We start from the raw sequence: 13,298 nt of genomic DNA, 5'->3' as shown, positions 1-13,298 counted from the left end.
ATCCGTTACTAAAGATGGGGAGAAATGTCTGTAGCCTAAATGTTTGTTTTTGTGTTGAGCAACATCAGCTTCATGTGCTTTGTTTCCATAAAGAATATGCTATTGTAATTCTCAGAATCCATAGTTTAATAATCGTCTAGCCTTTATGCAGAGATCTTAGAATGACCTTTACATTCAAATCTATAAAATCATCTGATAAAAAATGTCACCAGTCGACAGTTTGCGTGAATGCTGTTACTCAACCTAATTTGTTTTTGAAGAAGTAAGCAGGAACAGCGGCAGAGGGAAGTTTCCTGTGTAACTGTCGCAATCTTATCTTAACCACGTGTGGCACAACCAAGGCTCTCATCATTACACCAGCGACACTTTATCCATGAACATGCATTATACAGTATATCTGCTTTTTGGGAAGTGTAAGCACTACCTACATGGTGCATACTGTAGCAATTAAACAGCATGCCTATAGCATTGTATGCTGTCACCGTATAAAAAGCAGTGCCATTTAAATCATTATCATGGCTTTAAGAACTGCATGTTTGTATTACTGAGAGTCACAAAGCTCTGGCAGCAGGGTGGCATACTGATCAGGCCAGGAAGCAGGAAACTGTATAGTTGTTGTAAAATCACAGACATGCGAATGAACCTAGCAGTGGATTATGGTCTAATACTAGACTACTACCATATGGACACTTTTGAACTGGTCACTGTTATGTTCTGCCACCTCCTGTGTAAACTCCTTACAAACAATATATAAATTAAAGCATCAAAAGCACCTTCTTCACTAGACGCTGTATTAAACTGTATTTCAACAGATACTGCTCAAGAGGATTTCCTTTGTGAAGTTTCTCCCTCACAACTTCCTTTATTGTGTGCAGGATGTGCAGATCACATCAGCGCCAAATGCTCTGAGAGATCAGCCTATAGCAGCACTCAGTACCCCCCACGACACATTTTATGGTCATGACCCTAACACGTGGTTTAATACAGTTATTTTATACTAGGGCAGTATATTTTCATCGAATGCATGTTTTGTCATGACCCTGATTGTTACTTTGGAGAACGTTACCCACAGACAACTTTTGATCAGCAGGATATGCTTTCTTACCTGCACTGATTTACATCTTTATATGAAAATTAGACTACAATATCCGCAAGTACAGATTTTTAAGATATTGTACATGACTATTGTTCAGTATTTAACCCTACTGTCTCCTATGAATAGCCTTGGCAAAAGTCCATGTCTGTTGTCAGTCAGCACTGGGTGTGATCTGGTCGTCTGAGGCCCAGTGAGTCAGACCCACAAGGCCAGGGCATGAGGAAGTTAAACTGCTTCCCCTGCCTCAAAACTGGGCTTGTTTTGAAAGAAGCAGCCCCCTTGGCCACTCGTTTCCCACCCTAACCACAGGTGACGAACATTAGGGAAGATTTTATTGCGTGCCATGAACGGAAAACAACAGTTATGAAGGCTGAAATTCATTTTTACTGTCCTTCACTGAGACAATGACATCTCTGAAGCTTTGAGGCATGTTTGCATGCATTACTTAACTGCATATAAGAGTTTACATAAGCCTCTTTTGAGTTAATACAAGACAAACCGACTGGAAATTATGCTTCAGGTTGCGGTCTGTGGAAAAAATACAAAGTGACTTTGATTTAGAGATAATTCTGTTCTATTCAGCTCCATTGAACTATCAGCACATAGCTTAACACTCTTCATATCATTTTCTTTGTAATCAATAGGTTGATGGCTAGAACAAGATGTGAGGTGAATGTTTACACGTGCAGTCGTCATGATAGACTCGTGATGTTTCAATGAAAATGCACCTACAGTTTGGCAGGAACTACTGATGGGTGTACCTTACATATCCTGTAGCAGAAATGTTGTTTTAGTATTTTGCATATTGAAGCGATCACAGTTTGGAGTGATTCCAAGGTGTGAAAACCACTACAAAGAGCTATGGCTCCTTCAGCACATAACAAAGAAGTATGTAACAGGATAAATTTGACATTTTCATTAAGTAATCACAATTTCAACAACATGTTTTTTTTAACTTATTGGAACAAAATATTTTCTGGCTAATTTGAGTGTGATCAATGAGAATGAACGTTCTCTAACATAACAAGACCAGATAGTGGGATTGGTCACATTGTGGATAGTCTCAACATTATTATTCTTTTTAAGTTTAAGGCAACACTCAAGCAGGCTTGACTTCATTAATGATATAGTTCTGTATTTTAAAACTGCTTCTACTCTTTCACACCTTTGCATTTCAGTCTCTATTTCCTCCCTGGTGTTGTTGCTCCTTCACCTTAAACTAGGCTATGCGTCTGTTTACTGAGCTTATTTGTGGCTATTTGACATCTACACATGCTTTCACCTCAGAGTATGGTTGATGATTTGAGGAGGACACATTTGATGATACTTGTTACTACTACTGATGAATACTGTCATGGTACTACTAGGCTAATAAATAATCGGTGCAGCACTCCCACTACTGTAGTTGCTGCCAATTATAATTGATCCATAGTATAGGCTCGTTGCAGCCGCATCAGCTCTGAGAGAGCTATATTACACAAGCTAGATTTTGTAATAATCTTGAAGAAATGTGTTGCTTACTGTATTAGTTTTCATACAAAGTAAAAATCAAAATATGAACAGCAAATATTGGAAAACAGGTTATATGATATGACTTGTTGGTTCTCCAAACTTTTCTCAGAAGCACTCCAGTGGTAGGATCTGTTATTAGAGATGGGGAGAAGAAGAAGAACATAATCATATCAGATAGCCTTCTAAAGAAATCAGAGCATGTGTCTGAAGTAAAATGGTAACTTTACATGGGGCTTTCCTGTCTGATAGTCATTCTCAGTTCAAAACATCAAAACAAGTAGTAGGTAGTAGGTAGTAGGCTTCTAGAGCAAAGGGGAACTTCCTCATTTATAGTCTCTCATTTGTACATTGTGCAGGTAAACATTTGGATAATACTGAAATAAAGACTTGACACTGAAGTTGACTAAGAGATTGAAAGAGAGCATTGTTGTGCAAGTAAAAAATAACAATTTTGAGACTCTGGACTTTGCCATCTACACAGCTGAAGCCACATCCTCCCCTGGGTACATGCACATGGCACAACACGTTGTTCTGAAATTTTGATTTTTTTTACTTTCATGTACCGCAATACCGCATACTAATCACAAGGGAGGATTATGGGCAAAATTAAATATTACATACATGTTACCTCCACACTATAACAGTAATAGATAGTAAAGTAAATAAGTAAGTAAATTTAGTATCACATTTTTTGAGTGCGGTCACTATGACGTGTGGGCAATCATGCAATCATGCAATTTGATGTAACCTTTAAGGGGAATATTTCAAAATCCTGTATTGAGAGATAAAACCTGAGAGAGAGAGAGAGAGAGAGAGAGAGAGAGAGAGAGAGAGAGATAGAGCCTGAGAGAGAGAGAGAGAGAGAAAGAGAGAGAGAGAGAGAGAGAGATCACTACAACAGGATATTTTGTCACTATGGTTACTGGCAGCCACAGAACTAGACTTCTGTGTGTCACACTCTCAGTTAGGCCAGCATGGTCTTAATGCCGCCAGGACAGATTCAGTATTAGAGACAAACCCCACAGAAGAAGTGGCATGCTGCCAGGATCGATGCAACTTCAGTCAGTCTGACGATTAAACTACCTCTTCTGTTTGGTAAGTTCCCGCTCCTAACCATGATTTTAATTCATCTTTTAATTGTTCCTGATGACATAGATGAGAAAAGGGCTGGAAAATGAATGGGTGAAAGATAAAATACACTGTCTCTAATGGGAGCACCAGTCTAGCTGAATTTGAACTCTCATGATATTATATATGTTATATGTGGTACATATGTGCGTCTTGACTCATAACAACAACAGCATTATCACGAGTTTGGAGATAAGATAGAAGTAAGATAAAATAATGGATTTTATCTGCACTGTGTCAAAATGATAATTTGTTCCAAAATGAGATATGCACCATTTGAAAAAAAACCTGAAACTTACTCTTACAAAAAGATAGAACAAAAATGAAATAAGTCAATAGAATGACACTTTTTAAAAGTGCTTGATTGACAAATGATCACACTTTTACAGAGTGGATCCTCTATATTTTAGAGATAATGAATGATGGATTTTAGGTAATTGGTTTTTTTTTTCTTCCAAAATAGAAATCAAGTGTTTTGGAAATGAAAGTGACATTTTACTCTATGGATCCGACCAATCAGAGGCGCAACACTCTGTCACAGTTAGATGCAAATACATTTCACAACTTCTTGGAAAGGGGTTTTTCCCCCGTGAAATGTTACCATATGTAAAGTATTCTTGACATTAAATACAGATTAATCTCAGATTAATCTAATTAATCTAATAAGGAAAAGTTGTTTTTATGAGACAGGCATAAGAAAGATGGTGTTACTGAATTCCCCATCAAGAGTCCTTCACTTGTGTTAATGAGCCAGGAAACATATTTCTTCACTGCCCCATGTGCTCTAGCAGATAGCTGCGGTTAGAGTGGGTCATGATTTTGGCTCAGACAATTTGACTTTCCTACTGGCGGCCATTCTATGGCAGAGCACCCTGGGGAAGCTGACTTCCTCGTATACAACGCTGTCTCTCAACACCATGTTTTCTGTGGTGTGAGAGTGAGCGCCACAGCTGTATTCACAATCACAGTAAAGCCCTGGAATTGTTCACAGACTTCCGTCATGTCACTTTTAGCTACAAACAAGAGCATGGACGAACAGCTATGTCCTGTGAGTCAAAAAGGTTATTGGCTGTAAATGGAGCAGGAGTTTGTAAATGGAGCACAGAGACCTCTCCTGACTGGATCAGTGCTCAGCTTACCTTTCTTCTCTTTTCTTTCACGCTCATATGCAAATAGATGTCAAATATCACTCACAGTAATTTACATTTTGGTATCTTCACATAATAAACTGTATGTGTCATATGTCAAAACTGCAGACTGAAAAGAGCTATGAGAAATATGAGTATTTGACCTGTGTTGATCGCAGAAATTATTAGTGAATCACTCTATCGGTCAGATCTCAAAGAGTCTCAGGTCTGACTTGTGTGTATCAGGTACACGCACTCCTTTCTTGTCTTGAATTTACCAAGAAATGTGAAAATATGGCTGTGCAAAGGCTTTGCTAGTGATTGTGGCAAGGGTGAATGTGGAGTTTGCTCTCTGCTCATTGAGGACCTTTAGCCACAAGATGGCACTACACACCACACAGCAACTTCTGTCATCACACTCTGTAGAGAGCTATTCCTGTGCTGTAGGACAAGTGTCATCTGTCTAATTATGAAACTAATGAAAAAAGGCAGTTGAGATTTCACCCTAGTTGCTCCCTGTTTATCCTTTGAAACAGAGTTAAAAGGGGAAAGTGAAACAAAATCGTGGTCACATGTCCCAACATGTCTCATTAGCAAGAGCCATTTCATCATGTGGTGAAAGCAGCAAAAATATATGTTAATTACTACTCACATATACAGTACCATTGCTGTCATTACATACAGATGCTTGTGTATTATTCGTTAGAATGAAACTAAAATTTGAATTTGACCTTTTTAAAACTTCCTCAACAGTGTATATGACCACGGTAAAAAATAAGTAAGATATTAAAAGCGCAACAGAATTTGTCAAAGTATCATGCTGCTTGTTAGGAAGCAGCCCCTCAACATTACATTGCATGCTGTCTGGAGAGGAGTAATGAAAAACAACTGGTTTTACTTCCTTTTTGAAAGAAATGTCTTGTATTAGATAGCCAACAGATGTGTTTTGCTATACAGAAAACCTGTACAGCAAACCAGTTTCATTTCAACAAAAATAGGCTCAATGTTTCATTATTGCTTTAGGAGTAGAAATAGAGATAGTGGAAATGTTGTCTTTCCGTTTCCAGTAATACCAAAAACCTGATTCAAATTTTCTCTATTAGCCTTCCTCTACCTAAGAAAAGAAAAGAAAAGAAAAGAAAAGAAAAGAAAAGAAAAGAAAAGAAAAGAAAACCCCCAAGCTCAACCAAAGCATTAACAAAACTGATTTGTCTGTTTTGCAGTTACTGGCTCCCTAAACATCAAGATGGGCTCCACCACTGTGTCTGCAGACATTACCCACACAGCCAGCACCAATGAGTCTGACATGGGCACCTGTGACACCCTATATGCCCACCGGGAATATGCCAGGGTCCTCATGCCTCTTTTCTACTCCGTTGTATTCGTTGTGGGGCTGCTGGGTAACGCCCTGGCCCTCCACGTCATCCGTCCCAACCTGAAGAAGATAAACTCCACCACCTTGTACTCTCTCAACCTGGTCGTCTCGGACATCCTCTTCACCCTCTCCCTGCCTCTGAGGGTGGTGTACTACGCCATGGGCTTCCACTGGCCCCTGGGCGAGGCCCTGTGTAAGGTCTCGGGCTTCATCTTCTACATCAACACCTACGCGGGGGTCAATTTCATGACCTGCCTCAGCGTAGATCGCTTCATCGCCGTGGTCCTGCCGCTGCGCTTCGCCCGCTTCCGGAAGGTCAGCAACGTCCGCTACATCTGTGTCGGCGTGTGGCTGCTGGTCCTCGCCCAGACCCTCCCCCTCCTCGGCATGCCTATGACCCACCAGGAGCCAGACGGCTACATCACCTGCATGGAATACCCCAACTTTGAGACAGTGGACAACATTGCCTTCATACTGATCGGCGCCGTCATCCTGGGTTACGGAATCCCTGTGGTCACCATCCTGGTGTGCTACTCCGTCCTGTGCTCCAAACTCCGCCTCACCGCCAAGACCAACCATCTGACAGAGAAGTCCGGCCGGAGCCGCAAGGCCATCGGGGTGATCTGTTGCGTGTCCCTGGTGTTCGTCATCTGTTACAGCCCCTATCACCTCGACCTCCTGCAGTACATGATCCGCAAGCTGGTGTCCAACCCCGACTGCGCCGACCTCACCGCCTTCCAGGTGTCGTTGCACTTCACCGTGTGCCTGATGAACCTCAACTCCTGCTTGGATCCCTTCATCTACTTCTTTGCCTGTAAGGGCTACAAGAGGAAAGTTCTGAAGCTGCTGAAGAGGCAGGTGAGCGTGTCGTTCTCCAGCGCAGTGAGGACCTCGCCCGAGGGCTCCTCCAGAGACGTCATCGACAGCAACAAGATCCAGCTCAACAGCTCCAAGTACAACCAGTGAGAGACTGTCATGGAGGAGATCACACAGGGTCAGATACACTTTGCAGGAAGAGGAGGCACTGAGGGTTACACAGGACGAGAGAGACTGTGGGCCTACTGCAATCAGGACTAATGAAACTGTGGATCAAACTGATTAGTTGAGACATCGAAATGGAGATACTCAAGTCATCCTGGATCAGCTACTCAACATCTGTGAGAATAGGAATGCAGCTGTAATAGACCAGATCAACTGGTAAAAGAAAAGACATCAAAGGAATGGCTGAGAATTTTATAGAGAAGGAAAACCCAGCACCTCCTGTTTCCACATTCTCTCATTGCTAATAGTGACAGAATTACTCAGGAATGAAGGCAATATTGCAGCAAAGCAAAAAAGCAAAGAATACTGTTTGATAAAGCATGCTTGTGAATATCTGTAAATAGTAGCATAACATAAGAACATGTTAATTCAAATGGACATTGTGTCTCTTAAAATATTGTTGTTTCTTGTTAAAAAATGAATTTCCACTTTTGTCAATGAGGTTAATTGACTTTCCTTTATTTGTAAATGAAAAAGTATATGTATGATGTATGTTTGAGTACCTATAGAAAACAATTAAAACTTCCTAATTTGCTGATGTGATTTTTTGGGTGTGGTTGAGCTCTCACATCAGGCACACTTTACCGCCTAAACCTCTGAAAAAAAAAAAAAAAGTATGCTGTAGTGATTATTTTCAGCCTCCAGAGGACAGTGTAACACTGCAAGAGTAAAAATGCGGTAAAGGAAGTCAAACGGGCATTTCACAGGCAATCACATAATCCTCTAAATATTCATGGAAGTAACTAAATAAATTAAAAAAAAACAGTTTGATCTATTAATCTTAAATAGCACAGAGTACTTCTCTCTTTCAGATATACTGTGAAAATTGCAGAGTTTACAGAAATTGGAGAAAGGGAAATGTGAGAGGCAATCTGCGGAGACACACCTAGGTGTTATGATGATGCATTAGAAACTATATGTAAAAATTCCCTTATATTGGGTATTTTACAGGAGTTGATTAATATAGACCAGAGATTCATTATGGGAGGGAAGCCTTACAGAAGCAACCGCATGATGGGTATCAAAGAGAAGAAAACATCACACAGACTGTTGTCATAACAACATATTGCCATGAACACAAAGTGCCATCTGGTAAGAGATTTTTTAAGACACATTGAGAGGACGAGCAGATAGATAATTATTTCTCAGGAATAAGAATTAGACTGAATAAGCAGCTCTTCCACGCACACGCTGTGCCAATAACACACAGAGAGCCGGAGAGCGAGAGGGATGACGGCAATTTAGTGACCCTGGAAAGAAGCTCCTCAACCATAGTGCCATAAACAAAAGTGCGCCCGAGCTAACCAAGTGAGAAACCTGGCTCATCAAAAACAAAATAATGTGACAAATAGTTGTAACCTTTGTGGAGATCAAATGGGCTGTGGAGAGCAGTCACATGGCACAGGGAGGGGAAATGTCGTAAGGCGTGGGAAAGTGAGACAGAGTTTCTATCTCAGAAGATCTATGATAGTAATGGAAAATATTAGTTAGGAGAGCAGGGGAAGAAGTTTTGATTCATAAAAGATGGTCTTTGTGCCAAAATGGCGGTAATGCACACCCACCTACCCACACACACACAACCACACCCACACACCCACACACACACCCACACACACCCACACCCAGACACCCACACACACATACACACACACACACACGCATATACACGCATTAATCTGTATTCAAGTCCGGCTTGACCTTGAGCATTTCACCTGAGGTATGCGCTTTGCATCCATTAAGTCGACGTGGTGTAAAACCATCGCACAGCATCAGCGTGAAGTGTCTATTACCACCGTCTTATTTCCTGTTTATATGGCAACTGCCTCAACATCCTGTTTTTAATTACTTCTCTCCGGCAGCAGATGCTTCTCACAGCAACCTGCTGTGGATTACTCCCCTGAGAACTAATGTGCTGTGACAGACCCCACTTTTCCAATCAATAACTCGCCCTAAATCTGCCATCTCTCTGCCTGCCAAACACACTCCCACTTCTAATGGCACATCATTTTCTTTAAGGGGGTGTAATTGCAGAACGCGGAAAGCTGTAGCCCTTTGTGTTCCGACTGTAGATACTGTATAGGTACTGTACCAGAAACTACAGCGTGTGTGTGTGACACAGGAAGTGATGGGGGCTTTACTCTCCGCTCTGTGTCACCGCCGTTTCCATCAGTATCACCCTCTGAAATAGACAAAGTATTCACTTCCCTCTTTTGGCTGTTAAAGCAGAGCATTCGCAGAAATGGCCGTGCTGCTTCACAAGCCTGTTGGTGAGGGCTTGTTATCAAGATGCTGATGCCTAGGAAATGCTGAAAAGATACCTGTGGTAAGTGCGGTCATTAATTGTACAGATGATGCTATCTGATCTGTTTGACTTTTGAGATGAAAAACAAGACTGGGGGTTTGAGAGTTACTGCACATGCTGCTTCACATCACTTCATTTGCTTCATGCTGTAGCTTGGCAATAATTGTGTTCAGTAATTGGTTTGTTCCTTTACATGGCCAAAATTCACAATATACAGTATAGTAATTAGTGGTTTATATCATTTATCAAAGAAAAAAGTGAATAGTTTAAAGCACTTCAAAGGCATCGTAGTCACATGATTTCTTATCAAGACACTCAAAAGTTTCCCATCGATAATAATTTCACTTCCATTTTTCTACCCTATAGACACAGATTGCTTCTCCAAAATGTGTATACAGTATATATACAGTATATTTGTATAAACGTGTATATATATATATATACATATAGTTTTTATATAGTTTGTATGTGTGCTTGTTTGTTTATGTAACATAAGGTTATAGAATAACACATTTAGACAGATATGCTGTCTTTGACTTCCCCTGGCTCTCACACTGCAGCTGCACAGCTGTTTTAAAAATAAGTATTCAAATGATCTAGCAGCAGGTTCTGCAAACTGTGAAATACAGATACACATTTAGAAACAGCCTCTGGCCATTTCAACCTCAGTACTTCTTCTGGGAACCTGTTTGTTTCATACAAATTTCCTCTTTTTCTCAAACAAAGAAACTTTCATATGGCTGGCACTGCGCCTTGGCTGAGAGGAAAATACCGGCATTAGGGAGTTTTATTATCTCTATAATTACTGTGATATTTCCAACTCATGTGGCCCATTGAGCCATGTATCTGCACATAATGAGAGGTATGTAATAAAGTTGCATTACCTTCTCCTGCTCATAAGATTGTTTGAAACTCAATCAAATCTGCCACTAACAGATACTTCAAGGCAACACAAATCAATGTGCAAATCTTTTAGTACTGAGAATTAGCTTCCTTGTTTTGTTTTTTGCGATATGTTTGGTATCTGGCAGTAAGTTCCCAGAAAACCAGCATTTACACAATCTAGTTTAGCTTAGATAGGTGGACTTTATTCATTTCACACAGATTGTTTATTAAAGGGACGCCACAGATGGCACAAACACCTCCTGTGTTTATTCTTGTTATAACCTACCGAGCAGCACGTGACCTTTCAAGATATGTGAATTAAAAGGACCTCATCTCAAATTATAACAAATGGCCTACAGATAGTGAAAAGGCATGATTAAGGAAAAGAAAAAACAAGAACAATGTTTTCCCCTGATTGACAGTAATTCTAAACATTTTGCTCTCTTTGCTGAATTAAAGCTGCAGTATGGAGCTGGATCTGAATACTTCCAACATGTCGGTGGAGTCCAGTGCAGTGCAGCTGGAGCAGGTTCCGGTGGAGTACCGCATGGTGGGCCTGATCTTCTACGGCTTCATCTTCATCATAGGAGTCACAGTCAATCTCACCGCCTTATGGGTGTTTGCCCTCACCACCAAGAAGAGGAACTCTGTCACGGTCTACATGATCAACGTGGCGGTGGTGGACCTCATCTTCATCCTGCTGCTCCCCTTCAGGATGGCCTACAACCAGCAGGACTACTGGCCCTTCGGAGACCTGTTCTGTCGGATCAGCGCGGCCCTCACCATCTTCTACCCCTGCATGGCGCTGTGGCTGTTCGCTCTGATCAGCGCCGACCGCTACGTGGCCATCGTCCAGCCAAAGCACGGCAAGGAGCTGAAGAACATCCCCAAGGCCGTGGTGGCGAGCTTGGGGGTGTGGGTCATGACCCTGGGCAGCACCGTGTCCCTGCTCTTCAACCAGGACGACCCCGACCGCGCCTCCAACTTCACCACCTGCGTCAAGACGCGTGACATCATCCACCTGCGCCGCGACAACCCCGTCCACTTTGTGCGGCTCGTCTTCTTCTTCCTGGTGCCCATATTCATCATGATCGGCTGCTACGTCGTCATCGTGGACAATCTGATCCACGGCCGCACCTCTAAACTCAAGCCTAAAGTGAAGCAGAAGTCCATCCGGATTATCATCACGCTCATCATCCAGGTGTTGGTGTGTTTTGTGCCCTTCCATGTGTGTTTGGCGGTCCTTTTGCTGAAGGGGGGTGAAGAAGGGGACTACAACACATGGGGAGCCTTCACCACATTCCTGATGAACATGAGCACAGTGTTAGATATTATTCTGTACTACATCGTCTCCAAGCAGTTCCAGGACAGGGTGATCAGTGTGATTCTGTATAGGAACTATCTGCGAAGTGTAAGGAGAAAGAGCCGACACACACACACAGGCAGCATACGATCAATGAGCAACTTGACCAGCGCAATGATATGAACTATTCCATGTCAAAAAGGACACTGATGTCTCACATGCTGTATGTATGTACAATGTACTTGTGCATGTTTTGGCATAGTGCAACGCTGAATACATTACACTGTCTAAGCGTTCATTATCAAACGGATCAAAAACTGTAATTAATTTCCAAGATGTGAATTCACACTCACAGTATGGGAGTATTGTTGTTGTGGCATAAACATCTGCGTTCTGAGCTGATTGGCTCACCCATGAGACTTGAGATGATTTCAACGCATCTTTGCTCTGGCAGACAAAGCACCAGCATCTCTGGCTCAGGTGAAACATATGAAGGCTAAAATAAGCCTCCTAGAAGAATCTTAGTGGTTGTTTTGATACTATGCATGAATCTAGAAACTTTGCTCAACCTCTTGTCTACATCTAGCATGACCTATAAAAAGCCTGACAGCATCCGGAACAAGAAACCAACCGGAAATTATTGTGGGGTCTTTAAGGTCACAGTGTGTTTTTTTGGTTTTTACACTATATGTTGCCTCTTACTAACTTCAGAGCACACGCTCACGATTAAGTAAATCTAACCACCATTGCTGCATTATGTCATGTTTATGAATACGAAGTTAACTATTGTATTTGTCGATCTATCTTGGTGTCAAGTCACATCGACCACCGCAGTGACAAGTTTAAACCCAACCAGAAGGAGGTGCATTGATACAGGAAATGAGAACCACAATCTTTGTGAAAGCTGTTGTTTATTTCATGGCCAGGTGATGGCAGCATGTCACAGAAAACACAGCCGGATCCCATCTACCTGGCAGAGCAAGAGCAAGATTTTTCTGAGGTGTCTTCTCCAGATTTAGAGTGGATACTGTATGTGTTTTTACTGTTGCGTGCTGTAGAGTAGTTTTTACTTTTTTTGGTTCCTTTCATTCACTTTCTTTATGCCTTACAAGCTGTGCAACTTTACAATGACTCGTGAAAAATTCTAGCTGTTGTCCAATGAAATAAACATGATTCCACCTTCTCGCACAGAGGTTGTAACAACAGTGATGGCCGCGTCATCAGACAGGAATAAGAATATAATGTGTTTATGGCGCAAATGCAAATAGTATTGATTAGATGTTAAATGATTCAGTCACTTGGAGTGCTTTTACAGTAACATCCTCAAGAGATGTCAGAGTGGCTATTCACCTAGATTTAAAGCAACCTTAAGAGAAAAACCTTTTCTGCACTGCACTGCGATGCTTTCATATCAGGTCTTTCGTTGCACCAACATTTTCAAAGCTGGAGCGCCGGAGCAAAATGACCACGAGGCTGCAAGATCCTGCAGTTTCTCCTCAGTTTATCCCTGAGATGGAAGAAGACAAGTG

The 13,298-nt window shown here is 41.6% G+C and overlaps 2 protein-coding genes across 3 annotated transcripts; both read left to right on the top strand.

Moving 5' to 3' along the window:
- The first annotated feature begins 3,538 nt into the window (after positions 1–3,538).
- gpr183a (G protein-coupled receptor 183a) lies at positions 3,539–7,974 on the top strand. Its single transcript, XM_071923564.2, has 2 exons — positions 3,539–3,703; positions 6,087–7,974. Exon 2 carries the CDS (start codon positions 6,110–6,112, stop codon positions 7,202–7,204), a length of 1,095 nt encoding a protein of 364 aa, XP_071779665.1. The 5' UTR covers positions 3,539–3,703; positions 6,087–6,109; the 3' UTR covers positions 7,205–7,974.
- Positions 7,975–9,495: 1,521 nt separating this feature from the next.
- gpr18 (G protein-coupled receptor 18) lies at positions 9,496–12,957 on the top strand. Of its 2 annotated transcripts, none has more exons than XM_071923567.2 (2): positions 9,496–9,602; positions 10,926–12,957. In XM_071923567.2, exons 1-2 carry the CDS (start codon positions 9,583–9,585, stop codon positions 11,950–11,952), a joined length of 1,047 nt encoding a protein of 348 aa, XP_071779668.2. In that variant the 5' UTR covers positions 9,496–9,582; the 3' UTR covers positions 11,953–12,957. The 2 variants fall into 2 exon arrangements, with proteins under 2 accessions (XP_071779668.2, XP_071779669.1); XM_071923568.2 differs by lacking the exon at positions 9,496–9,602 and adding an exon at positions 10,401–10,443.
- The last annotated feature ends 341 nt before the right edge of the window (positions 12,958–13,298 follow it).

Source organism: Centroberyx gerrardi, chromosome 10 (genome assembly GCF_048128805.1).
Source record: "Centroberyx gerrardi isolate f3 chromosome 10, fCenGer3.hap1.cur.20231027, whole genome shotgun sequence".
Lineage (NCBI taxonomy): Eukaryota > Metazoa > Chordata > Actinopteri > Beryciformes > Berycidae > Centroberyx > Centroberyx gerrardi.
This window is presented reverse-complemented; position numbering and strand designations above follow the sequence as displayed.